Source organism: Ixodes scapularis, unplaced genomic scaffold (assembly GCF_016920785.2).
Source record: "Ixodes scapularis isolate PalLabHiFi unplaced genomic scaffold, ASM1692078v2 PGA_scaffold2__306_contigs__length_199485367, whole genome shotgun sequence".
Taxonomy (NCBI): Eukaryota; Metazoa; Arthropoda; class Arachnida; order Ixodida; family Ixodidae; genus Ixodes; species Ixodes scapularis.
In genome coordinates this window covers 11,898,662-11,926,131 of record NW_024609857.1, presented here as the reverse complement: position 1 = coordinate 11,926,131, position 27,470 = coordinate 11,898,662, and the positions used below count along the sequence as shown (strand labels likewise).

Sequence of the window (27,470 nt, the reverse complement as noted above, 5' to 3'; positions counted from 1 at the left end):
CGAAGGAGATTAACTAGTAAATGTTGACAGTAAATCTGGCAAGGGTCTTGAGGAGGGAATAGGGGCAGGACAGAGGTGAGGGGGAGAGCTGAGAAGACAGATTTTCTCCATCACTGATGTAAGGGTTTTGTTAACAGAGAATGTGTTTTACGAGTCATTTTCTATGAGGAAATTGTCATGAATGATTGACTCACACGCTGGCAGTGTTACGCAATGTTAAGTTCAGTGTTGGGAGGTACTTCAGGTACATCGTACTTAAAGTAATACTTTAAGGAGCTTTAAAATACTTGTACTTTACTTGAAGAACATCCTTTGAGTGTGTACTTGTACTTAACTTAAAGTATTTTTTTCTGGTACTTTCCGAGAAAAGTACCCCAAAGTTGGTCTCGGTGAAATTAGGCTCTTTCAAGAATAACGCGTCCATAATGAGTCCAACCTCTAACAAAAAAAAACGGTTGATCATTATGTGAAAACGCGCTATCGACTTTCGAGACATCATCTGATCATTTTTCTGAGTGATGTAATGGTGGCTATAAGTATGATACAAATAAGTGCTTTATAAATAGTTTGTCAGTGAAGGTAAAACAACTACTCTGTGGCCACTTGACTTTATCCAATATTCGCTGCAATTTTCGAAAATAACTGATGCTGCCCCGATTACCCCTGGGGCAAAGCATACCAGTTTAAAAAAAAAAAAAAGGAAATGGTAGGGCATCATTAAAGATTATGTTAAAGTACTCGTACTTTACTATGAAAGTACATTATAGTTACAGTACTTTACTTCAAGTACTTCTTACATGTACTTTACCCAACGCTGGTTAAGGTTATATATAAAGTTTATGAATAAAGTCTGAACTTGGGCCAGTGCAGTGGCAGTCAGATACCATAGCCACAGAGCTATGTAGCACAGCTGCTCTGAAAGGATTGGGCTCACGGCAAAAGAGGCGCGACGTCATATCATGTGACCGCTTGCCTCATTGACCTCAAGCATAAGAAGCATCCGTACAGCACGCTTGTTTTGCTTGGTCTCATTCTGGCTAGCATTGCGATGCACAATGAAAACATTAGCACAAGCCACGCACGGAGTGTGGTTTGTGCTAGTATCTCGCGCACCTATGCGGCGTGCGGGACACATTTTGTGCTCCCTGGTCTTTGTCAGCATGATCAGGCAAACAAGACCTTTTTAATACTTTTGTTCTTCTTGTTATAGTTGTTTGACTCTGCATTGCAGAACAAACTGTAACTGGAGGGCATTTTGAAAGTAACAAGTGACCTTCTTGAGCATTTAGAACCCTGCTTAGCAAAAACTCAGTAACGCAGCTTAACTGAGGTTTTTATATCGTACAAATCTAAAATAATTAAGGACCAAACCACTGAACGTAAAACTCTCCGGGTGCCACACTTCTGAAATGCCAAGTGGGACTGGTAGTAGTTGTATAAATAAATTAGAAAGCAAAATAGGTTCCTCGACATTGTACTAGTTTGCTAGGAGGCCATATTCAAGTTATCGGGTGCGCCCAGAGAAACATCAGTCAATGTCGCGCGCGCGTTGCAACACGAAACGAAAAAGAAAAAAAAAAAAAAAACAAGAAAAAAAAAAAGTCTAACGATCGTATCACGACTCCTATCAAGACGGCTGAAGCCAAGTAAGGCGTATATCAAACGTACTCGTACACGACACCTCACGAAAAACGCAAGCGCGGTATGCCCAACGAGAAAAATAAGAAAAGAACATCGCTAAAAAACCGCAGCGCGAAGGAAACTATGATGCAAATGCATACTGACGCGAATGGAACCCCTGTCACGAAGGCGCAAAGTTCGGTAAAGATACTGTTTGCGACGACAGTAGCATACTGCACGTCCGGCGTTAGTCCGTCAGCGAACTTTTAACCGATTTTAACCGAGAAACTGTCGGGCTTTCCTCAGTCCACCGCGAAGCGTGGCTTCAAATATGCACGGTACAGAACGTAGATTTTGTTTTTAGATGAAGCTTCGAATGTTCCTCCGACTCCCGTAGAGTATGCGAATTAGAGTAACGCACTTACCTGGCTTCTTCGTCCAATTGAGAAAGTAGCATAACCTAGCTCGGAGACTCGGACATGTAGCCAGAAAGATATCACATGTCGCCACGCACTACGTAAACAAATACTGCCCCATGTCTATCATAACAACGCGGACTGTCGTCAAACATGCAATTCCCCACTTCTTTTCCTCACTTTGTGATGCCCAGTGTGATCAGTACTCCGTCATTCTTCCGCCTTCGCGGTTCTAAAATCACTCAAGATCGTGCTCAAGACTCAAGAGCCAATAAAATCCTCAACACTTACAAATTTAACGAGACTCGTAAAACTATTGCAATATTTTTATAATTTTGATAATACAAAATATTGCAATAATTTTATAACAATAACGTTAATAAATATAACACCATCCAACGGAGGATCATAAATTATTTGTTTAAAAACTCGTAGCGCCCTCACGCCGCGTACACTTGTTGCTCTCATTGCCATTCTAAGCCCATATCCGTGTCTCCGATTTTTTTTGGGTGGGCGATGTTTTCGGAGCCGTCGAGAGCTCTGCTTCACGTAGTGCATTGATCCTTGAACCTTTTAACTCTAGGGTATCTTAAATAAATTAATATTAGCTGCACAGACCATGGATAGCAACGACTTCACAGAGGTAAATACGCAAGACCGGCGTTGCTAGGTTAACAGAGGACACATAACACGTCTGCAATCGGAAGACAACGTTTATTCAAGAACAGCATTTTTAACCAATTGGTCGTCGTATTTATTGCAGGGTACTTTCGTCGTCGACGAAGTTAGCAGCATCATTAAGGAGGTAATTCGCAACGGTCGCGGTCTTTGCCACGGACGACATCTAACCGAGGGAACGAATTTTGACAGGCGATGGAGACGATCATCGGAGGAAATATTTATCAACACAGCAAGGTGCCTCAGTGGACGAACACCACCGTGGAGCATATTCTGGGTCAGCTGACGAAAATGAACAAGCCGTTCAAGTATATCGGTAAGGAAGACTCCAAGTATCGTAGCCGCACACTTCACTCTCGAGCGTTATTCTCCTTCCATAGCTCTCGAACGTTCTTCCCTTTTCTTGGCTTTCTCTCGAACGTTTCTCTTTGCCGTTCCAGTCACGTGCGTCATCATGGAAAAGAACGGTGCCGGCCTTCACACTGCAACGTCGTGCTACTGGGACAACACAACCGATGGTGGGTACGCGGAACTGTTGTCGCAGTTGCTTCGACCTCGCATATCTGCTCTTAAGCTTGAATAAGATTGCCCGAGCTAGGACCCCTTCCACCTGTCAAAGAGAACAACCTCTTATTTATTGGTTTTTGTAGACATTCAGTTTCCGCGTTTAGTACTTCGCTAGACTCTCAGAGATGCTCGCCTGAACGACATTGCCGCTAAATGTGTGCAAAAATAATTAACTGTTTCGAGGCATCTTTAAGTTATGTGTAAAGCTATACGCACGAGCTCGTGCACTTTGACCAAAAATAGCTATACACACGATGTGGAGAGCTCTTGTTATTTGGGTCACCTTTTTCGGACGGCGCGTGTATCACTGGGGACACTCGTGTGGATTTTGAAATTGTCTATTTATTGCCATAACTCAATCTACAGGCTCTAAGTATCCTAAAAACAAAACGAATTCACACTCAGCATTGGCCGATTTCATTATTAAAAGTCAAATCAAAGATCGTGCCACGCCCCTCTTTTTGCGCTGTGGCGCAGAACACCAGGGGGCGCCACCAGGCGGGAAGGCAGCTGGGGAGCTCACGCGACAGCCGATCACAAGTGACTGCTTCTCGGCAGACTGATTTTTTGGAGGCGCGCGTATTCGAAATTTTAGTCCGCCAGGAAGCCGTCACCCATGATTGGCTGTCGCGTTCTCTCCCCTGCTGCCTTCCCGTCTGGTGGCACCCCCTGGGGTTCAGCACCGTGGCGCAGAAAGGAGGGTGTGGCACAATCTTTGATTCGATTTTTAATATGAAAATGCGCCTCGCTTGAATGTAATTTAGGGTTTTTTAGGATGTTTAGAGCCCTTAGATTGATTTATAATTGTAAGCAGACAATATCAGAATCCACTTAAATGCCCCTTTAAAGGGGCACTGACACCCCAAAGGTCGTATTTATTTTTATTGTCTAAAACGATGCAAGTTGCAGTCATAGACACGCAAAAAAAAAACGCATCGCGAAAAAAATTTTTCCCGCGCGCGCCTTTTTATTTTTGGCGTTTGATTTTCCCGCCTCTCGCCTCCTCGCTTCTTTTGATTGGTGACGTCAAAAATCAGGAAATTGAGAAGCTTTGTAGGCGACATCTCTATAACATTTAATTACGGCAATCCTAAAACATGTTTTTTAATGCAATTGCGAACGCACTACGGCCCTTCTTTTTGAAATACCAAAAATCGGGAGTTCGTTGTGGTGCCGTCTCCTGGATTTGTATCCTCCAACGGAAAACAGGCGACACCGCTCAAAACCGGTCCGCCGCAACGCCGCCGCTCACTCCTTTCTTCCTCGCTTTGGGTCGCCATGGCAACAGCAGGGAGTGGTGAAAGAAAGTCGACTCTCAGGTCTCCGCAATTTTTGACGTCAAGGCACCGGCGCCGATCGCGCGGGAACTTCGAATTCGGCATTTGGAAATTGTTTTTTTACTTCACAAATACTCAATTCCCAAATTTCAAATTTTGAGGGTAATGCCCCTGGCATCGTTTTCAATCGTTTTGGATAATAAAAAAAAATATGATTTTGATGTGTCAGTGCCCCTTTAAGCCCCCCCCCCCCCCCCCCCCCCCCCCCCGGGCCTGCATTCACGCTGCTTCACGGCGACAGTCTGCAGCTGCTCAATACAAAGCTATTAACCCACATGGCCCCCCTGTACACGCCGCTTCGCAGCGTCCAGCCGGCAACCCAAGCCCTGCTGTCCCCCCCATTACACCTCCGGAAAGGGAGCCCTATACCATTTAGTTCAGTGAAGTTTCGTCGACAACATTCGTTTTGTTCAGTGTTAATTGTCTAAAAGAAATGTCATAAATATCGCCAAATGCTTGACAAAACAAAATGTTTGAGAAAAAAGAAAAAAAAGTAAGCCCACCCTGCGGAGCGAACCGGGGGCCGCTGCGTATAAAGCAGATACCTTTCCACTAAGCTACACCACCGCCTCGTAAACTTCTAACCATTTGTTTTAGATGTGTTTTGCGGCGTGCGTATGGCCATTTCCAGCCAAGGTGCACCAGCTCGTGCGTATAGTTTTACTCTTAAATGATATGGTTACCTATAGTCACTGACAAAATGAGAATGGTTTTCCGTTCTCATCTTGTAACACGGGCTTTCTACCTTCAGTGACACTTGGGCGTCTTGTGAACTTCGAGAGTGCTCACGCAGTCAAAGCATGATGGAAAAGCGAGGAGCAAAGGCTGAGCATCCAAAAGAAAGTCCCTGCATTTTTTATCCTGTCAATAACTACAGATTCCTCTTTGAGGGTGCACCACTGGCATTGGAGTATTAGGGTGCCAACCTTTTGCATTTCATGAGAATCATTAACGGACTTATCAGCAATTCACTTCAACTGCATATGCCATCGGATACATTTTTCCTGGCACAGGGTCGGTGATTTCCCTACACCCCCTCTACGAAGATGTACTCCCCCCCTTGTTTTTCCGAAGGCACCCCGTAATTCACGACGACTCCCCTATTCTCAATGCCCCCCCCCCCTAATTTCAATTCCTGGGTCACACTGCCACTAGCAGACAATGACCTGCCCCGCAAGCTCGAAGCAAACCCAGATATTTTTGTCCGCACATTAATCCTCTTTCAAATCATTCTCGTGTGTTTTAAGTTGACAAGTATTAAAACAGCTTCCTCATTACTCCCTGCTTACCTGTTGGGTGGAACGATTGTGTCACAATATAGTTCAGATACAATTCAGTGGACATGTTCATTTTGATTCTTAATTTGACACACTTTTTCCTTTCAGGGAGTTGCACTGTGAGATGGGAAAACAAGACCATGTACTGCATAGTCTCAGTGTTTGGTTTGGCCATTTAGTTTATAAACCTGCTGCCTTGCTGAGGCAACAATACTGACACAACTGCAAAACACTAGTTTCTTATTTTATTGTCCACCATCGACTGCTGCATCCTTAAGGAAGCCAAATGTTGAGCTTGAAGGGACCATTTAGTTCTGTGTATTTCAAATGGGAGGTGTATATGAGGACAACTTACCTGCACATCTAAACTCTGAGTGCAGGAAATACCGTGGAATTTGTTTACATGAGCTGAAAATCTATTGGCTAATGAGAGTATGGTATTTATTTGCAGTACTTGTCCCAACTCAAGTGTTCTCTGTTGAAAATGGGCACAAGAGCTACTTGAAAATTTGCAAGTCCTGCAACTTTCAATTTATAATATGATTTCTTTCAATCTTCTTATTTAAATTTTTTTTTTTGTATGAAAGAGTTTTTGGGTTCTTTAAAGCCGTATAATTTAATAGATGCATCACACATTTGCAGAAAATGAAGAAATAAATTATTCTGGTTTTTGTTTTTCCCCCAAGAACTTTTTTTTTCTGTAAACCAGAATTGAAAAGAATCTGTTGCCTCATTCCGAAAATTGTGCCATTAAAAAAGTTTTGAAAATAATTTGTCTTTAAATTTGAAGAAAAGCATACCCTCTTATACTGACGAGCTTATTATGTTTTGCGGCAGATAAAACTATTTAATACTTTTTCTTAGTGGAATGTTTCAGGTGAAGTCCTTATTCATAGTGGGGTGGCTATCGTTTTTGCATATTTACTTCTCGTTTAATTGCCGCAACATGCTTCGTATCGTGCAACCGACTCCTCGGAAACATTAAATGAGATGTGTTGAGCTAAAAGGTGGTTATTCTGCAAGCAGTGAACTTCACTCTTCCACTTGTCTTTAGCGTTCCTGAACTCTCACTGTGACTGGCCTGCTGTATCTATGTTTTGCAAGCACCCCATTCACTTCCCTTAAAAAGAAAACAAAAAAACTGAACTTTGGAAAATAAATCTTTTTCTGCTTTTCTACATGCCTCAAAATTAATATCTGTTAAAAAAAAAAAAAATTTACAGCGAGCAAAACTTATGACTGGTCCAACGACGACGTAGCTTCCACTGCAACCTCAGCTTAGGGGTGAATGGAGTATAGTTGGGTACAAACACTATCATAATTCCACAGGAATATAATTTCGGTGTCGCCTGCAAATCAAAAAAATGTTGCAATATAAATATTGGACGAGAAAACCTTTTTCTTTTTGTCACACATTTGTTTAAAAATAAGAATTGTTTCCCCGTGTTTACTGTTTATTGAAAGCCTGTTGACCCCTGCACTACATTAGCCAGTGAAGCCAAGATATGCTAAGAACTGTGAACATACTATTATGGATATGTGAAGCTGCTAATAAAAGCCTTGTATGCTCTAGTCTATCGTACCACATACGGATGTGAAATCTATGCTTATGGCAAGGCACTGGTAGCAGAGACAAACAGCAAAGCGAATTAGACAGTATTTACGTAGTGCGAGGTCAGTCTGCCATTGTATCGCAACACTGGTTCATGTTGTAAGTGAGAAATTCAGCCAGTGCTCTACGCCTGCTGGCCAAGGGTCTTTAATTAATGTGCATCAGCCTGTACTGATGCACAACCATGCGCCGGTGCGATGCTCATCCAGATCAGAACAAGCAGGAGCGGAGATCGAACCCAGGATCCGTGGGTTCTGCAGCGCGAGCTTTTGCCCCCCAAAGTAAGGTTCTTTGAAATTTGATCAGGTAAAAGTTCATATAAATAAAGATTCTATTATTCACTGTATTCACTACCACTTGCAAGGCACGTGCAAAGGCATGGATTGAGAAGTGTTGCTGCAAAATATTTAATGTTCCTTTGTCCTTTAATTGTTTGGTGTAAAGACCAGCGGGGGCACCCCAAAGGTGTGAAGCTTTACATTATCCCAGTGACCAATGTGAACAAAAAAAAACATGGTCCATCAACGTTGGATTTAGTCCTTGGGCCACCTAGAACGGACCCGCGAAAGACTGCTGTTGCTGCTCGCTCAGCTTCCGCACTTCTGCCAGTCTCTGCGTTATGAGGTCCTCAAAAGACAGTTTCGGGGTGTAACTGGGCTCGGACGTTCCTGCGCTGTAGGGCTGGGAGCCGACTGGGGTGTGCCCAAACGCCTCCCCTCCTCGGGTGAAGTTGGAATATTTCGGCTGCTTTGCACCCGTCGAGTAAGCGGACGGAGGTGCAAACTCGCCCTCCCGTTCCTGCCTCTGCATCTCGATCCAGTCCTCTTGAGTAACTGCAATGCAGGAGTGGGCAAAAATATGCTATAATTTTCATTTCTAACGTGCATTTATGTAAAAATAAAAAATGAGACTCGCTACAAAGTCTGCAATGGTGGCGATGCTAGTGATTAGAAGTTCTGACGTCCTGACCAGCACGGTTGACAAGCGAGTTTTTACCTTGTCTCACCTGAAGTTAGGACGCAGCCGATGCTACGAACTGATGGGACCAACCAAATGGCGTCAAAAGCGCACCAACATGGCGTCTGTCATGTTTCTCTAGGTGTTCTATCATCGCTGCACGAATCATGTACAGGGAAGGCCCAGTGACGTGTACTTTTGGCACTGTTTGATAGCTCTCAGCGTCAGCTACACCTCGTCTAAAAGAGATACTACAATGAAATTTCGGCACTTATATTTCTTGGTCTATTCGTGTTCAAGGGAGCAGTATCACATCAGACACACTAATCTCTTGTTGAAAAGGACACAAAAAGGAATTTTAAAAGAAATTAAACGAATAGTAAAGAGCACCTGGTGGATGTCGCTAACGCCTTGTTTGTAATGCCCATGTAGGAACCTTGACAGTTAGTGACAATAACTGTCTCGCCTCCGGCCACCACGAGAGAAGAAGGGAAGAAGGAACTCCCCTCTCCCCAAGACTCCCTTTTGTGTGTCCCAGACGTGGCTATGGTCCCTCTATAAGATTATAGGAGATTTACCCATCGCTCAAAATTCTTACAAAAGCAGCTTTGGGATTAGTTAAAAGTGGCCCGACCACTGGCGTGCTTCGGCCGCTTCAGTGGCTGGAACGGCTCGGACGTCCTCTCATCGTCAGCCTCCACGCAGCTCTGCTCGTCCCGAGAAAATCTACGTCACGATTACGGAGGATGTCACATGCTCTCCGCTGGCTGCTCTCCGTTGCCAGAGCGGGCCGTTTATAACGAAAAATACAGGCTCAAAATACAAACATCTGATTGTCATTTATAGATATAGTGGATCATATTCAGCCTATTTCTGAACACGACGGGTATATTTCATATTTCGTTGAAGTATCCCTTTAAGGTGAAATGAAGTGTAGGAGCACTGCCAAACGAATGTTTGCAGAAACTCTTTAAAACTGAGAATTTCTCTTTTCCACTGAGCCAAGATTGCCAATGAAAACTGAAACTAGCGAAACCCAAAAGAAACGACCACAATGTAAGTATGTGTCGGAGAAAGAGATGTAAAGATCCAGAAGCACAACGTGGAGAGGCAAAGAGAAGAGTGCGAGCGGAGCAAAAGGAAGAGGGCAGCCATCGACAGGTAACGTGCTGAACGTGTCGCGTCTCGTGGCAGTTTTTGAATGTAACGGCCGGGAAGGCAAGCGCAACAAACAAAAAATGAACACATGTTTCTAGGGGAGTTCAACGAGACCGGCATTCGTGGATGTAACAGCCACGAAAATGTAGTATCGTGAAATAACTTAAAAACAGAATAAAGGGCTGGTTGCAATACATCGAGCATATTTCGGATGGCTGTTGCAGCAATTACATATACGTTCGACGATGGGAGAGCAGAAAGCCAACATGTCTATCTCGCTTAACTTTTCACTGGGTAAGGAGAGATTTAAAAGGAAGCACAAAGGATGAATTGGGTGGCATATGCTATAAGGGTTTCTATTACATTAAATTATAATCAATGAGCAATGAGCGGATGACAAAACTTGTAACAATGGCTAGCACACATCGTCCGATGTTGGTCTCGCTGAACTCCTAGAACTATACAGATAACTAGACTACTAGGCAGATGGCTTGAATGTGTAGCACAGTGATTCACAAACCCAGCAAAAACAATGACTATATAAATGTATAAATGTGGTGCCGAGTTTTCAATTGCTTCAGAAGCAGGCCAGTTCCCCAGCCACAACTCCTAAACACGAGAAGGTGCACACACTACACATGACAGGAAGACGACCAAACGAGCACGAAACGAGACTTACGCTTCTTCTTGCGGAAGTGTGGCTCGTTCACCATCTGGGCCAGGTTTTTACCCTGGTCCCAAGGCCGCATCTCGGGCACCTCGAACACGCGGCTGTCCTTGGCCTCCTCGGCCGCCCCCTGGGGCAGCACCGACACCTCTTCCTCTTTCTTCTTGTCCTCGTCGCCGCTTTCCTCGTCGCTCGACTCTGGAAAAGCGGAACAGGGCAGCACGACGAGTTCAGACGCGATCGGCAAGCAAGTGGTTCTGGATTGGGTTAGATAATGCCCCTTTCCCCCCGCCCCGCCCTCCTTGATCGGACACCTTCTACTGCATCACATAATTGGTGCCTGTGGGCCGGGTGCGCATCTGGACCATTCACTCAGCAGCCACTCCTCCACCAATCCTGAGCATACGGTAGTAATGTAGTATCACTAAATAAAATACAAACCTCCGGATTGAGACGGCACTCAGCTAGTGTTGGAGAGGTCACAGGATCAAACCCTTGACCAAGTGGATTTTTTCGGCGGCCACCGATCGCCTAGGGGGCGCCAGCTGCACTCCATTTTATATGCGAGTCGATTTATTCTCGCATAAACCTTTTCCATCTTGGGCTACTTCCACTAAAAATCCTTAAATTTGGGTAGGTGAACAAAAGTTCTTTATAGTATGTCCATAGCAGGATGAACTGAAACTTTCCAAAAGACTTCCGTACATCTCAAATAAGTTATAAAAATAGTATGTTCGAAATGGTCCCTGTAGAAATTTGAAAAAAAAGCTCGCTGCTTCAGAACAGGGTGAAGCTGTAGCACTAGTAACGTAGTAAGGTGCACTCTTTGAAGTGCATGCTCCGTGATAAGCGAACCCCTATGACACGGTGCTTGGTGATGCTCACCTTTCTTTTCTTCACCTTCGGTCTGGATGTTCTTCCTCTGGCGAATCCTAGCAAGACGGGCCTCCAGCATCGCTTTCCTCTTCTCCTTCATGCTGTTGGAGATGGCCTTCTGCTTCTCCGTCTGCAGGTACGAAAGGTTTCGATCGGTCCATGCCCCACCGTTCGGTTGCAAGTACGGTGCCTGAAATGCATCTTCGACCGACGCGTTTGACGCCCCGTCTTGCGTGTGTGTCGAAAGTGGTCCCAAAGCGGCAACAAGGGACGTCGTAAAAATCGCAGTGTCATGCTCTCAGACATCGCATAGAAGTTGGTGGGAAAAAAAGCCGAGAGAATGCAAACGTCGCTGTCATCGCAGTGTCCCGAAGCGTCCGTGGGCAGTCAAACTGGAGAGCGACCTGCAGCCGAACAGGCGTCCCGCCCCGTCCCGCCCCGTCCCGTCCCGTCCCGTCCCGTCCCGTCCCGTCCCGTCCCGTCCCGTCCCGTCCCGTCCCGTCCCGCCCAGCTCCATCCCATCCCCCCACCCCCCTTTTTGGCTGCTGCGGCACCGCCAGAATAACGTATGGCGACGACGTGACACTTTTATGACGTCATCGGGCGGATCGGGGAACCACTTCTTTGGACGAGGTAAACGCACCAGTCGGAGATGCGTTCTAGGCACCATAGCTTTTAAGCGACGCGAAAGTCATCCAACCCTACCAGCAGACAGGCCGGCCGTCATGCGTAGGGACAAAGAGAGGAAAAAAATAAAGTCTAAGCATGTACCTGTTCTCTCAGCTTATTGAGAAGGTCCAGTTGTTTCTGACGTTCGGCCGCATCTCCGGAGAGGTCGTAGAAGCCGACGCCGTGCTCTCGTGCCTCTGTGCGGAGCCAACCACGAACGCATTCGGTTACGATAGTCAGTAAATGTTCGACGAAAACCAAAGCTAGGAACCCGGTGTTAAACTAATTGCTCTGGTAAAAGAGCGAATGAATTTAATGATTAGTCTGGAACAAGTTACACACGATCTGGCTTTCCAGGTATAAAGCTAATGTTTAGATGACCTTGGGAAACTAGGTTTGAGGGCATAACTCCTGGGGCCATTCTGCAGCCAATTATCCTACACCCTCGATGTTGGTTGTGAAACCACTCAATCTTTACAAAGGTTTTTTTTTGTTGTTGTTGTCGTCTTTTTTAGAGGAATTGTAATTTTTGGGTAAAAGGGAACCTGCATTAAATATTTTTTTAGCTCTGGGGAACCGTGAGGGCCTCTAGAAAAGAGGCAATTTTGGTTATTTGGTTATTAACTAAAAAGATTGAACTAACTTTAAATTAAAATTTTTTTGGGTATGACGTAACCTGCGAATCAATGCTGGCTACAATTAAAATTTTAAATGTGAAAATTAAAAAATACATTTGTAGTGGGTTTTAGAAGACAAGTTTTTATTACGGCTTCAAAACCGTAACTAACCGACAAAAAGCGCTCGTGACGTCGATCCCTTGGCTCTACGCTTGTGTCACACTGACCACGCCACTTGCAACCTTGGGTTGCGGAACAGGCGCAGGACAGAGGGGTAGACGGCACAGGCACATTTCGCCGGTTAGTTTTGGTTTTGAAACCTTATATAAGGACGAGAGTTCTCGCCCCATAGCCGAGAAAAGTCATACAACGAAAATAATTTTTCACACTACTACACTTCATATTTCTCAAGGACATTACACCTGTACAACTTACCCATTAAAATATCATTAATAAAATTGTGTACAAAAGATCTTGAAATTTCAGTTTACTGAAAGAGTGTAGCAGAGTTAAAACTTGGTCGAAATTTAACATATGAACTGGAGCACTACCCTAAAAGTAAAAGAAGAACAGAGCCCGATTTAGCTTCACTGACGTGCACACCCACATTATAAAGTATATGTAGAATCAATATATTGTTTTACGTTTGGAATTAGAACACCCACACTATGAAGCAAGTGGAATCAATATATTGCCTTTTGCTCGGAATCTAGCTTACCTGTTTTCCTTAGTGTTACACAATGGCAAGCCAGTATTCTTCCTCAGCTCAGACCACATTCAAGTTGCACGACGCCACACTGCTAATGTTATAAAGCAAACACGGGCAAACCTTGGAAGCGCACGTCTCCGTAATGAATGGATTCCTTGAAGGCGTTCTCGGCTTCCTGCTCCTCCCATTTCTGCCTCAGCTCTTCCCGCATCCGTTCATGCGACAGGAACTGTGCCGTGCGCTCCGGCTTGTCCGTCTCCACAATGCTGCAATTAGGTAGATGGTTAATTAAAACAACAGCACTTAACTGCTTCATTGTCTAATGCACGCAGCATGACACAAGGTGTTGACAAGCAGAAAATTCGGCATTTAGGTTAGAGCCCTGAACAAGTACTTTCCACACCATGCTAGTTAGCTTCTATGATGTCCTTTCAATTTTGAAAGAAAAATGGGAACCGGCAATTGCTTGTCCACGCTAACTAGGTCACGTTCTTGTAAGTCCATTAACAGGTAATTGTCCCATCTCTCATTTATTAAACCAATCATCCTCTCTGTCAAAAGTTCAAATAAAGAAAATAGATATATTTTACTACATCAATACTGAAAATGCCTCTAGGAGCTTACAACTTCAAAATAAAATTCTGACTACAAATCAAATATGACTATGTAAAACGAAATATCACTGGTTTTCATATAGATTTGACAATTGAATGCAAATAGAATGAGCCATGATGTTCAAGCTACAAATATTAATAAAATAAAAAGTTCAAATTGCCTTTAGAAGTGTTTTTTTTTTTTTTGAAAACATTACTATGAAAGGTATATATATATATAAGAACCACAGTTTGATATATTAGTATAGGCATTTCATGCAATGTTATAAAAAGAAAGAGTTGTGTATTTGACCCGTAATGTTTTTTGATAAAACATAATTTCTAAAGAAAAATTTGTGAAAGCAGCAACATATTGGTTCTTAGCTACCTACAAACAACAAATGGAACAGCAGCAAAAGAAACAAAACAGATAAATGAAGAGGTTGCATACCCAGTTTTCCCAGTGAGTTCCCTGTCATTCTTGATCAGGATAGGCAAGTCCTTCCTCATGCACCTCCGTGATCGACCCAAGGCATCCGTGTAATCAATCCTGACAGAAGAGCAGTACAACATTAGCATGTGCCCAAAACACTGGCTACAATACCTTCAGATGCCATGAGGTAACAGCACAAGATGAGGTGGCACCATGGATATTCTGCACATTGAAGTGGCATCTCACTCACATTTTAACATTTAACTCAAGTGACATCCACATGTTGTACCACAAGTCAATGCACTACATATCTGATAGACAAAACATTAGCAGCATTTATTAGGGATGTATGAGGCCTCCCAAAGGTTAAAACTTGAGAACTTATAACCCTTTAAAGGCCTAGAACAGTGCAAAGTTCATGAAAGTGAGAAAGAAATCCTCACTTGTGTCTAAAAAAAAAAAGTATATTTCAGCATGTCCTCAAATGCAAACCAGACGAAAGCATGACAAGCATGTTAAGTATTAATGAAATGCTCAAGTACCATTAGAAAACTAGGAAAAAATAACCACAAAACGTCCTAGTAGGTGCCTGAGACGTCCAACTTCCAGAGATGTCCCAACCTGGAAGGTTTCACTCGCCCACCCAGAAGAAATATTTTTAGGCCTTCAGATTCCTAAAAAATTTGTTTGTAAGTGTGTTCCATCATAGACTGTTTGTCAGTGACTGTAAATGGCTTACACTGACGCCACATCAGTGACCATTACGAAGAACCTAGCTACCGTGCATATATTTCCTTCTGAAGCATACATTTCCCACCACTGAATGTGCTTTTCTCCGCAAAGGAGAAATAGAAATGACGGTCAGTATGGTGCGATGATATCACGTGCTAGCCATGTATAGTGAGCACATCCTGCTCAAACTCTATAAAGCATGCCAAGCTTCCTCAAGAGCAAGACAGAGAAGACACTGACCACTCGTCCTCTGTGCCTGCGAGGCCCTCGTCGATCTTCTCGTACTCGGCCCTCGGGAGGTTCCTATCTTCGTCCTCTTCCTTCTGCCTCGCGACCTGCTCCCTAGTGGGGACAGTCGGAGCATCCCTAAGTTCTTTATTTTCCCTCTCCTCTATGATGGTGTCCACTGCTTTCCGCTGGAAGTTGACCATGTAGTGCTCGTTCTCCTCATCGTCTGTAAGAAATGACACTTAGCATCACATTTTAACTCTTGTGTGAATCAACTCATCTTGGAATACCGAGCAGTCAATGGCTAGGGTGAGCATATATATTACAGTAGAAAGACAGTGCAATCTAGGGAACCATTTTGTTTTAACTGATTTTGGCTATAGAAATTGACACCTGTGAGGAGTAAATATTGGTTCACTATCTCACCCTCACTTGTACCGGATTTAGTGTCCCTGTTTTCCTTCACGAAAGAGGGATGTCACATACAGTTGCAAAATAAAAATTGCTCCATTTCCGCACTATTGCGGCAAAGGCAGTGGCACATACCAGGTATGACTTGGCCCGAGCTCAGTTTGTCATAGAGCTTCGCCTTTCGCTCTAATGCGGCTCTAGAAAAAGAAACATATTAAAAGGCATGAGCGTGATGACTCACGATTGTTTCCTCCTGCTTGCGTACAACTTACAGCAGCTTTAATAAGATAATATTACAGAAAAACAAATTATAACCTTGATTTCTGCAGGTCTGCGTCTTCTTCTGGGAACTGCTCGGGAACTGGGGTTGTCTTCGGAGGTCCTTTTTCAGCATGGGGAGGCTGGTTCGCAAAGCTTAGCTGCAACGACGTTGGAGCATTCGATTAGCTCTTGCTTTTAACAGCAATATTTATGAAACGATCGCCACGAAAGCATACCTTTTGCTTTACGTACACCTCTTTCTGGGCAGGTTGCTTCAACTTCTCTGCCTTCAGCGCCTCTCGCTTTCGAAGCAATTCCGCTTTCAAATCGATCAGCTGGAGAATCAAACAACGAACACAACACTTTTGAGTTCTGATCTTAGTTCCATTTGTCAAATAGCGAGCAAACAGCTACGGATGCATGGATACCTCGACGTGAACCAACGCGAAGATAATCCTCAGCACGAATCTGTCAGGATTTCGAATCTTTCAAAACGGTACTCACCGATGACACACTCGCTCCCAGCGATACCTTCCCGAAGTTGCGACTCTTTTTTTCCGGTGCCTCCATGTCTTGCAAGAGAACCAGACCTTTCTAGTGAGCAGGCTTGTAAATAAGAACCGACGAATGCCTCACTCAACCACTGAACGATAAACAGCTCCTACGATTCACAAGTTACCAAGATACGACATGGTCAGCGCCATGTTTGTCTCCCAAAACATAGTCTGGTTTTGAGAGTATGCAGCGTTTTGTGTTTTAGCGCCGTCTAGTGCGCGTGGAAAGAAGAGTTAGAAACCGCCTGGAGACGAGGTTATCCAGGATCTGGGTTCGATTGTTGCTTGTCGTTGCTGGATGTTGGTGCTCAGGTATGCGAGAGTTTGTTTATAAATGTCTACAATTTTGAGTGAAATTAAATCCTCTCTAGCTCTGCCCGTTTCATACGCGATCATAAGCTCTTCTTGCTGTCAGATCTTAAAACGCTGAAACCTTCCGCGGGCTAGATTCTGGCCTTTCACCATGACAGCGCTGCCTCAACTCAAATGTCGTTCGTTTTTCTGCAGAATGGCACCTTGAGAAGTAAACCTGGAGTTCTCAACTGCGATGGCCACGGTCCCATCGAGTGTGGTGACCACAGCCAGCATCTACACCACCTCCGTGCCCCTGTGCCAAGCGACGATCGAGAACCAGCTGTGCGCTACCTCCACCGTTGCCCTGCCCATTCAAGTGTCCATGCCCTCCATAGTCACAGCAAGTCATTTTATATTTTCTTCGTCATGTTCATATTTCAGCCTGCAATGTGCCTACGAGGAACTGAAAGTTCAATTGCTCAATTATGTCTGTAATTAATGTAGTTAATCGAACGTTCCCGCTTATCACTGTTAACTACTTGTCACCAACCACAATCGCAATGGTGTAAACATTGTGCGCACGCCCTTGTAAGTAGAGCCCTGCGCGAATAACAACTAGCGTGAATTAGAAAAAGTCTGGATGGTGTACTGGATGGAAAAAGTCTGGATGGTGTACTTTATACGCTGTTTGCTTATCTTTGTACACAAACTTTTCGAGTCAGAATATGATTAAAGTACCTGACACTGTTAAAGTACCTGAGAGGTGTTATATGACATTATTAGCTATCACAAGATCGCCTGCACACTCACTGTCTTTTCACTTATAGTTAAAGCCATTTCATATCTTGTTTTATTGTATGTCTATCATAAGCGATCGTCCGTCATTTCATTCATCTATTAATACTGTCAGCCCGTTTGGGGCTATTACGGGGCGGATGAGAAATATGTAATGAAGCACACACAGGTAGCTGGTACAAACTAACCAGTTCGTCCCAGATAAAAAGTTATAAGCAATCATCCTTCCAGAGAGACTCTGCGTCGCTGGACATTCTGCCCAGAAGATGCGCATATAGAATGTTTTCATCTACTTTTTTTACTTTTTCTTTTGTAACACCCTCTTCACATGGACGCGCATTTTCTAAACCTGAATATTAACAAAGGACAGACTAACAACATTATGTCATTTTACTTAGGTAAAACAATAAAAGAAAGTGGGAGAGGAAAGCCGGTCACTCACTGAGCAAAGTGACAAAATGCGAGTACATAACCGGGAAAATAGCACAATATTGAATAATGGCAACATATCCTGTCAGTTTCAATTGCAATCACGACCGCGAACTGGGGAACTGTCGAAAAAAAAAGATGCACACAGGCGCCACGTTTTACTTGTTGGAAGAGGCTTCTTCTTTCTTGTGTCTTGTACGTTTTGGGCTTTTCTTGCCAAAGAATGTTATCCTCTCCTTTCCTGACAAACAAGAACACGCTTTCCCAGGACGATTGATGCCCCTGCATTTTTTTTTGCTTTTTCTAGAGACAGCATTTTTGACGAGATAGAATGCTCTAAAGCGATTTTTGGCTAGAATCGGCTGTTTCTGGGCATAAAAAACAATATTCTCCCCGATTGGCTCCTTTTCTTTAAGACAGTAATTAGCTCCCGTGAAACATTCAATGACGCACTTCATAGTATCGCTTATTTATTCACCCTACACTCTGAGGTCACACACGTTTGTGGGTTGCCTCAGCGAAAATGTCGATCAGGACCCGCGGATATTCTATCCGCCAGCACTGCGGATAATCTGCGGATATGCGGGGCTCAACTCGTAAGCAAGACACCATGTGGTGGAAGAAGGCACATCCGTGAAGGCACACAGTGCATTTGCCTTGCCTGTGGTTTTGCTGCCGAAGCATTTTTCAATTGATGCTGTAATCGTAATGTTTCGACAGCAAAAAATAAATATCAATATTGGGAAACCAACATGGAACGCCTTTTCAATAACTGAGTGTGTTAGACCTATGCGGCGTAGTCCAGTGAGATAACTTAGTTTGCATCTTGTTGCACATGATGCTAACTAATGTTTAAAACTCAAGAACTGTAGAAAAAAAAAAAAAATAGGCTCCTCTAAATTTTTTTAATATTATGATTCTTTTGAAGTAGGTGAGAGTTGTACAATGCCAGAAACGATGTTTCACGGTGTGAAGCTGACGCCGCGAAAGGATTGCCTTTAACAGCGAAAATTGTCGTTGACTGTGGGGTGCTTGCCTCGCAGCACACGATGGTCCAGCCCACGTCGGCGCTCACGGGGACCATCACCGTCCCCGCTGTGACTCCGACGGTGACGCCCATAACATCGACAAACCTCGGCATCGCCACCGCGTGCACCCCAGTTCTGACCACGACCATGGTGAAGACAGCCCCAACCAGTCTGCCCGAACGACACATCAACACTGGCGACGGTGTTCAGGTTTGTTTTAGCAGCATCAATAGCGTAGCCAACTCCCGCCTGCACTTTGACGTGCCGTTATTCGACGCTCGCATTAGTGTGGGTTTTGGAGGTAATTTGTGAAGGGCACACAGGACACATTTTAATTCTAAAATGAGTGAGGAGGACGGACTATTATAGGGCATCTCTAGTTGGTGACAGGTTAAGTGTTTGGGGAAAGCTCTTCCCACCTCTTTCCACTTTAGCAGAGCAAATGCTGGTAAGCAGGCAACATCCTCTCCAGCATTTGCTCTGTTAAAGTGGAGAGAGGTGGGAGGAGCTTCCCTTGAACTCTTAAAGGGATGCTGAGCGGAAATTTGGGTTTCACAAAATAAAGGTCGCAGAAGTGTTGAACGGGACTCTACAATCTCCAAAACATCAAACATACATCTGTATCCCTAACGGATGGGCGTATTTTTTTTGGAAAAGTCGAGCGGAGGATCGTGACGTGATAATCCTCCTGGAACAGTTGAGAACGAGGGGAAGCGGCCTCGCCTCTCTCCTCCTCGCTTCGGTTCACCATCTCGAGGGGACGAAGCGAAGAGGAGAGGGAATGAGAATTGTGACGTCACGCGTCTTTTTGGCTGTGTTCATTCGTGCTCTTCTTTTCCGAAAGTATGGCCATCCGTTAGAGACGTTGCTCTACGAGTGATGTTTTTGGGTTTTGAAGCATCCTGCCTATCGCTCCGGCCCTGTTTTGTGAGCACCGACTACAGGTGTAGCCTGGCAGTTTTTTTCAGAGATGCCATCATTGGGCAGAAAGCTGGTAGCATTGGTAGAAATCTAAGTGCTTAAAATTGGAATGTGTAGTTGTGAGGAGGAATTTTTTAAACCTAGACAGTCATCTTGATGTACACCAGCAGTAGAACCATTCAGGCCGATTCTTTGATGGCATTGTTTTTTGCTGCACAGTTACTGTTAAAGCCGACACAATGCCAGAGCCATAACAATGGTCCATGACTGAGATGGGCCTTTTTAATGCATTTCACCATAAGTGCGAGCAAAGGCGGAGCTATAAGGGCAAGCAAGCTCTACTCTTTGAGTGGATATCATTGAACATGCCAGCTCTTGCAGTAAATGTGCCGTTCAAGGCGACTCTCACTTTTGTAGCTTCGGCTCTGCTTGCCCTTTCGATGAAACCGGGTATGGATGGGTGCTTTCTGGACCTTTGAATGTACCTATAAAATTGGGCAATACTACATAACTAAACAGTTAACACAGAATTTGACTATGACACTGAATAATATAGGCTAGCAACAGAGGCTTTAAGTTAAAGTTCATCCCAAATGGGGGCAGATGATGCATGAAAAAAAATTGAGAATACCTGTGTCTGTTCATTTCCTATGTAATTAGCCCGTGCTTCTTGCCTTGCAGGTGCTGAACAAGCAAAGACTCCAGGACCTTGTCAAGGAAGTCGACCCCAATGAACAACTGGACGATGACGTTGAGGAGGTGAGCACATCGAAGTTGAGTCGCCTGCCAACCGAGAAAAACATGGGTGGATGATACTAAAAAGCTGTTCATTGATGCTCATCACGTGAATCGTTATTGTGATGGATTTTGATGATGCATGTATGACAGGCACAGTGATGTTACTAAGTGCTCGCACGAATTTACTGGGCAGTATTTGTAACTTGTGGCTTAGTTCAAGTCAAGGACTAGGTTCTCCAGGGTCATTAAGCATCAAAAGAATGTTATGACTAGTGAGGGTTGCAAATAAGACAAACCAGGTAATTTTGTGTGGTTCTTATATTTCCTTTAATTAATTTAGAACGGCAAGCCCAGTTGTTGAGCAGAGCTGATACGTAACTTCGACTGTTGCAGGTTTTTAGTCAGGGGGTAGTATTACATTGCTTTTCTGATTTTCTTTTTGGTTTCTGTGAGATTTTGAATATTGGTAAGTCTCGAGCAGTTTTTTTATGTTGTTCATGCTTTCATTTTGCTTCCAGCTCCTGTTGCAAATAGCAGACGAGTTTATTGAGAATGTGGTGACAACATCCTGCCTCCTGGCGAAACACAGAAAGTCCACCACCCTCGAAACCAAAGACGTCCAGCTGAGCCTGGGTAATTTATTTTTGTCTATTTTTTTAGGCACTTATTACAATGAATTAAGCCTAGGACACCAGACTACTGGCTTCCAATAGGAAGCTTGATCAGGTCTGGAGTTTTTAAGGTCGGGTTTGAGTTTAAAAGTGAAACTAACAAAGTGGGTTCTCAAACTTTCGCAACTGAAGAGCGGCTCATGAGGTTTAGTAAAATTGTTATCAATAAATGGTTGATACATGAAAAACTATGCTGTTTAATTACTTTTTTTTTTTTTTACATTTGTACTTTTACAAGCAAATCTACTCATTGTAGAGTTATCAAATTTGATAGGCAGAGAGCTCCTATATTCCTGCACGCCTACTACTAAAACAACTTTCGTAAAAAAAAAAAAAAATTAGACCATTTTTTTTTTGTAAAATAAAGGCATATTTTTTCACTTTACATTTATTTTTAAAAAAATCACGAAACAAAATAAGTAATTGATAGTTCCATTCAAGCTCACAGCAAAAACACAACTGTGCAAAAATTTTATTAGAATGCAAAGTTGTTAAAAAAAAAGGTACCTATGAAAAAAAAAAAAAGAACTAGAAAATAAAGTATTCAATTATATATTAGCTTATTTTTGTTTTTGTGTGTATCTACAATGTATTGATATCAATTCTATTATATTTCATAAGCCTTATTTAATTATGAAAATTTTAGAAACCACTTTATTATAGTTTAGTAGGGTATGTTGGGTTAGTTGGTTCATTTTAGTTAAACATATAAAATAGTGCAAAAAAAAACAAGGACAAGAAGTGTACAGGACAAGCGCTAACTTCTAACTAGTTCTACTCAGGAAAAGCAAGCATATATACACACGACAGGCAAAGCAGCACCACATAACAGTTTATTAATTTTTTACCCAATCATTCAAAAACTTAAATTCATTACTATGAAGTACAATAGAAGTGTCGCTGACACATGCTGTCCCACTTTTTTTTATAAAGGATGCTTCCAATAGCTTTCAAGCGACCATCTCTCGGCTTCCACCCAGAATCCTTATCGGCCGAAGTCACGGAACACAGCCACACGTGTTGCAATCTGTAGGCAAATGCGAGCCATATTTATTTTTTACTGATAATGCATGCTCCCGTGCTCGGGAGCATGCATGTCCGCTTGTCCTGTATACTTGTCCTGTCTTTTTTGCACTATTTTATATGTTTATCCACTTTATTATACATGATGAAAACAACTCAAACACCGAAGACGAAGTGAAGAAACAAACACGACAGGATGATGCTGTCATGTTTGTTATTATTATTTGAAAGTGAAACTTTATTAGTTTCACTTTCAAACTCTCAACCCATCCTGAAGACCCCACTGGCATGCTTCAAAAGCATTTTTAAAGGATGGAACTAAGGAAATAGCTTATGGATATTGTGCAGGAGCAACAATCCCTTCTTTATATATACAGGATTTTTTTTTTTTTAAGCATAACAGATTTGTTTAAAAAAAAGCTGTGAAAGCTGCATTTATGCAGATTGTGCAGGTGAGCTATATGGTCAGTGGGACATAGTATAGGGGGCTAATCATAATGATCAGTTGGCTAATTAAGTAAAATTTGTTAATTAACTTTTTAATTGGTGAAAATAAACATGGTTCCAAATAGAAACTTGCTGAACGTCACCTAAAATCACTAGATAAACTCTTTTTAGTAGGATATAACGCAGGGGTAGCATTTTATGGCGTTCCATAAAAACGCTCCTTTCGGGTGCGTTTCTAGATTTCGGTTCCTTATCAAAGTGCATCTCTGCGCCCGCGATCCTGCTCCCCAGTGGCTGAGAAGCGCAACAGACGTGTGCACTACTTTCCATTCTACGAGGGAGACGAGGAGGAGGCCCTGCGCCGCGACTCCCAAGGACCAGACTGCAGGCGCAAAGATGCACTCCGATAAGAAGCCGAAACCTAGAAGCGCATCCAAGCTGAGCGTTTTTGCAGAACGTCGTAAAATGCTGCCCCTGTCTTATATCTTCCTAAAAATGACCGCATCTCCACGTGGTGAATGACGTTGATTGGGGTGAAGCTCTGGGGGTGCTTGTCTGCGTAGACGCCGAGCCGCAGCATGCCGAGCCTTTCGTTCGTTTTCATCCATGTCAGAAAGAGAATGTGTGGTATGGAACGTGGTTATATACGCATTTGAGCGTTTGACCGCAGCGCCCTCTCATCTATAAACGTTGAGCCAATGCATGCAAAGTTTAACGCGATTATATACGCATTTGACCACAGTGCCCTCTCCTGTATATACGTTGAGCAGCTACATGCAACGTTTCATCCATGACATCCCCAGCTCTTGAGTTACTACCACATCTCAGGCCCCTACCCGTCCCGCAGTCGTGGCCGAGTGGTTAAGGCAATGGACTAGAAATCCATTGGGGTCTCCCCCGCACAGGTTCGAATCCTGTTGACTGCGCAAACATTTCTTTTTTTTTTCTTTTTTCTTCGTTTTCTTTTTTGCCCTACACAAGTATGTGCTCATGAGCACGTGAGCTCACGAGCACCAGCAAGATCGATGTGAGCACGGACGCCGGACGGACAAGGCTAAGCTCTAAGGAGCTTTGCCCCTAAAAGAGTTGATTTAGTGGTTTTCGATGATGGCTAGCAAGTTTCTAATTGGAATTGTGGCGGTCGAAAGACCCAACAGATATGTCACTAAAGCAAACCATCGCCAACAAGCATCAGTGCGCCTTTGCACGTGCGAAAGACCACCGAGGCCGGCACTCTGACTAACCGCCATTCCCATTCCAACTGATCTCGGCGCTTGGTAAGCTAACTGCAAATTTAAAATGATGGTTAAATAGGTTTTTATTTTAGTAGCATGGACGATCTACGCGTTTTCTGCGCAACATTGGTGACCCAGACTCGGACCTCTAGCTTCTGATCAACCGTGCCACATCTCTTCGACAGCAATGACGGAGTCTGGACTGCCCACTGGTTCCCCCGCCGGCGATCCCATCTTACCGGCTACACACATTGCCACCCCAAGTTTCAAGCTGCCCGCCTTTTGGGATGGCGACGCAGAACTCTGGTTCTTGCATGTTGAGGCCCTGTTCCGTTCTCATCAAATTTCCTCCCAAAGGTCCCGTTTTGACTTTGTAGTAGCCGCGTTACCCCAGGCTACAGCCGCAATTGTCCGTGACATCCTTCGTGCACCACCAGACAATCCATTTGATCACCTTAGAGGTGAACTTATTCGCCGCACCACGGTGTCGGAACAACGCCAACTTCAACAGCTCTTGACAACGGAAGAGTTGGGTGATAGAAAACCAACGGACCTTTTGCAACATATGCATCAGCTACTCGGTGACCGATTGGACAGAGTCGAGGAACCAATTTTACGAGAACTATTCCTTCAGAGGCTCCCAAAAAACGTCCGCATGATCCTGTCCGCTTCGGAAATAGAATCTACTGAGGCCTTGGCTCGCATGGCTGACAGGATCATGGAGGTGAATACCACTGCCATTGCAACTCTCACTTCAACGACACCTTCATCGAACCAAGCGGTTGACCGTCTAGAGAGACTCAACGACGACGTCCTACAGCTCTCGAGAAAGATGGACCAACTCTCTTCTCAGGTGTCATCCCTCCGTGTCACAGAGTCATCTTTCTCAAGAAACCATTGGGGTTCATCGAGGTTCGGACCCAGAGCAAGCAGATCTCCTTCCGCCGAAGCGAGCGGATCATGCTGGTACCACCAACAATTTGGTGACATGGCCCGTTGCTGCATTCCTCCCTGTTCTTACCAGGGAAACCCCCCAACCACGCATTAAAGACTGCAAATGCCATGGTACCTGATGTCAGCCGTCTTTTCTTTATCTCCGAGAAGAGTACAAAAATATATTTTCTGGTCGACTTGGGGGCGGAGATCAGCGTAATAACTCCAACTTCAGAGGATCGCCAAAACTGCCTGACGCTTCAAGCTGCAAATGGTTCTCCCATCTCAACGTTTGGGGAAAGATCGCTCACTCTAGATATTTGTCTTCGTCGCACCTTTCGCTGGGTGCAACCATCTGTCTATTTTCACTAATTAAAAAAGATAATTAACAAATTTTACTTATTTAGCCGACAGATCATTACAATTAGCCCCCTATACTACGTCCCCCTGGACGTATAACTCACCTGCACAAACTACATAAGTGTAGCTTTCATTGATTTTTTAAACAAATCTGTAAAGCTTAAAAAGAAACACTGTGTATATATATATATCGTATATATATTTTTTTATAAGCTAACAACCCTTTTTTTTAGGCAGGGGGGGGGGGGGGGGGGCGGCAAGGGCGGGGGCATATTCTTATTTGGCATAAGATATTTTTTTGCTGCACAAAATAATTTTTATTTCATTACTATGGGGCAGGTGTATGGATAAATCACTGATCAATTTGTGAAGCTGTGAATGGCATGTTCATGAAGTGTAGACTACCTATGTATATCGTCAGTTGAAGGAGGGGATGGTTCTGTCAGTCGAGTATTGCACATACTTGCCTGGTGTTTACAACCCTTGGTATTTAGTGTTATTTCTTGGTGTAGCATACGTTCCATTCTACACAGAGGAAAATTATGGCTGGAAAAATTTCTTTGGGTAATTTCCGCTAGGTGTTGAAAATGACAAGTCATTCATTCCAAAATCAATAGGACTTTGTGCGGACTTAAGAAAGACATCTCTAAACTGTCTTCTTTTTGAAGTTCTTATTGTTTTTTATACTAAGAAATGAAAATGAGCACGAACACTCTTGCTTATTTTGAAGCCGTCTCAACCATGGATCCAGAAAGGCTCCTTGATTCCACTCCCTCGTTTACCCACAGTAACAACTTTACAACTGCAAGCATTGGGCATTTCAGCCACCAAGATCAGACTTGATCATTATTAGTACCTTGAGCGTCGACCACAGGGGCACCGAGGGCCAAAGCAGAGCACAGTCTGTCTATGCTTTTCTTGCTGACTAATGCCCAGCAGAATCCAATGTGATCTTGATAACAGCATTGGGCAACAACTACACTGATGACGGGAAACTTTGACGAACAAATTCTTTTGTGGTCTTCATGTTTAGATAATCTGTGAACTATAGTGCATACAATATGGTAGATCAATGTTACTTACCCGCATTACAAGGAGTAAAAAGAGAGTCATATTTTTAGTGTTCATTTGTCACTCCTCGTAAAGGTGCTATACTCCGTTTCATACTTAGTGTGCAACGCTGTCACAGCTACTGGCGCGAGCGCGTGGCTTCATCTATGGTTTTGTTTGCGCGGCAACGCGTGCAAATGATCAACGAGATCAAGCCCCACGCTCGCGCCAGTAGGTTTGACAGCGTTGCACGCTAAGTATGAAACAGAGTATAGGAGGGAGAGAGCCCCTGTGGCTGACTTGCAGCTTTGGTTTTTGAGCAGAAGAGCTGCTGTTAGGTCAGCATAAAATATGCTTTTAATGGTACTGACTACTTACATTCTCTCCCTTACTGCAGAGAAAAACTGGAACATGTGGATTCCTGGCTTTGGTGCTGATGAATTGCAGCCGTACAAGAAATCAAGCAGTACTGAGGCACACAAGCAGGTGAATTGCTGGACTCTCTGTTTATGGATCATGCTGTTACAAACTTGTGACATCTTACCTTTCCTCAACAGTGATCATCTTTTTCTTTTTTCTTTTTACAAAAGCTTGATTTGCTGGTTTACCATTTTTTTTCTTCTTTAAGACTTACTACCTATTGCAGTCGTAATAGTTGGCAGGCTAAATTTGTTGTTCACAGAATCACTTCTTTGGGAGCACCTTGTTGTAGCAGAATGAAAAGCCAAGCTGTAGTTTAAAGAAAATTTCTAGCGTATTAGAAAGAGCAGATTGCACCTCAGTTTGGTCCTCAGTGCAGTGTTCCTTTGGTGCAGAACAGTCTGCTAACATTTTTTCTTGCTACTTCCTTTTCAGCGCATGGCCCTTATCAGGAAAACACTCAAGAAGTACTAGAATGTTTCTCTTTTTTATGTTGAGTTTTGAAATAAATTAGTACCTGTGTGTTCACAAAGTCTCCATTTTGTTTTTCTTTAAATGCTAGTGTGCTTTCCTTTAGAACCTGTGTGGCATTGTCAGATTTGTAATATGAAGAAAGCAGACACCAGAAGCTTCCATGGTGGTTCAAAGATCTTGAGAACCAGTCATGTATAAGGATCCGCTGAAAAATGTATAAAGCATTCTTTAGTGCCTCAAGTGCAGTACAAAGCAACGTCAATCAATATCAGGACAAGCA

At 43.6% G+C, this 27,470-nt stretch overlaps 4 protein-coding genes across 10 annotated transcripts in view; 2 read left to right on the top strand and 2 right to left on the bottom strand.

Annotated features, from left to right (window-relative positions):
• The window catches only part of LOC8033753 (protein dopey-1), a 66,861-nt gene extending 64,591 nt beyond the window's left edge, over nucleotides 1-2,270 (bottom strand). For 5 of the 7 annotated variants that reach the window (XM_042291706.1, XM_042291705.1, XM_042291707.1 and 2 more), the window contains exon 1: nucleotides 2,046-2,251. The gene's annotated coding sequence lies outside the window, so the exon portion shown is untranslated. Of the gene's footprint in view, nucleotides 1-2,045 lie in introns of all 7 variants that reach the window. The other 2 variants (XM_042291704.1, XM_029995747.4) reach the window with 1 other exon arrangement.
• Nucleotides 2,271-2,498: 228 nt separating this feature from the next.
• LOC8037256 (dynein light chain Tctex-type 1) lies at nucleotides 2,499-7,071 on the top strand. The gene is made up of 5 exons (XM_029995769.4): nucleotides 2,499-2,679; nucleotides 2,800-2,841; nucleotides 2,907-3,030; nucleotides 3,155-3,232; nucleotides 6,004-7,071. The coding sequence occupies exons 1-5, from the start codon at nucleotides 2,656-2,658 to the stop codon at nucleotides 6,072-6,074; spliced, it is 339 nt and encodes a 112-aa protein (XP_029851629.1). The 5' UTR covers nucleotides 2,499-2,655; the 3' UTR covers nucleotides 6,075-7,071.
• Nucleotides 7,072-7,297: 226 nt separating this feature from the next.
• LOC8024793 (coiled-coil domain-containing protein 174) lies at nucleotides 7,298-16,566 on the bottom strand. The gene is made up of 11 exons (XM_029995767.4): nucleotides 16,323-16,566; nucleotides 16,055-16,153; nucleotides 15,873-15,976; nucleotides 15,693-15,754; nucleotides 15,159-15,372; nucleotides 14,205-14,303; nucleotides 13,281-13,426; nucleotides 11,937-12,031; nucleotides 11,175-11,295; nucleotides 10,302-10,487; nucleotides 7,298-8,340 (listed from the first exon to the last, which is right to left on the bottom strand). The coding sequence occupies exons 1-11, from the start codon at nucleotides 16,386-16,388 to the stop codon at nucleotides 8,057-8,059; spliced, it is 1,476 nt and encodes a 491-aa protein (XP_029851627.3). The 5' UTR covers nucleotides 16,389-16,566; the 3' UTR covers nucleotides 7,298-8,056.
• Nucleotides 16,567-16,586: 20 nt separating this feature from the next.
• Nucleotides 16,587-27,251, top strand: LOC8024791 (transcription initiation factor TFIID subunit 12). Its single transcript, XM_029995768.4, has 7 exons — nucleotides 16,587-16,684; nucleotides 16,880-17,066; nucleotides 18,934-19,128; nucleotides 20,521-20,598; nucleotides 21,096-21,210; nucleotides 26,694-26,782; nucleotides 27,152-27,251. The coding sequence occupies exons 2-7, from the start codon at nucleotides 16,920-16,922 to the stop codon at nucleotides 27,188-27,190; spliced, it is 663 nt and encodes a 220-aa protein (XP_029851628.2). The 5' UTR covers nucleotides 16,587-16,684; nucleotides 16,880-16,919; the 3' UTR covers nucleotides 27,191-27,251.
• The last annotated feature ends 219 nt before the right edge of the window (nucleotides 27,252-27,470 follow it).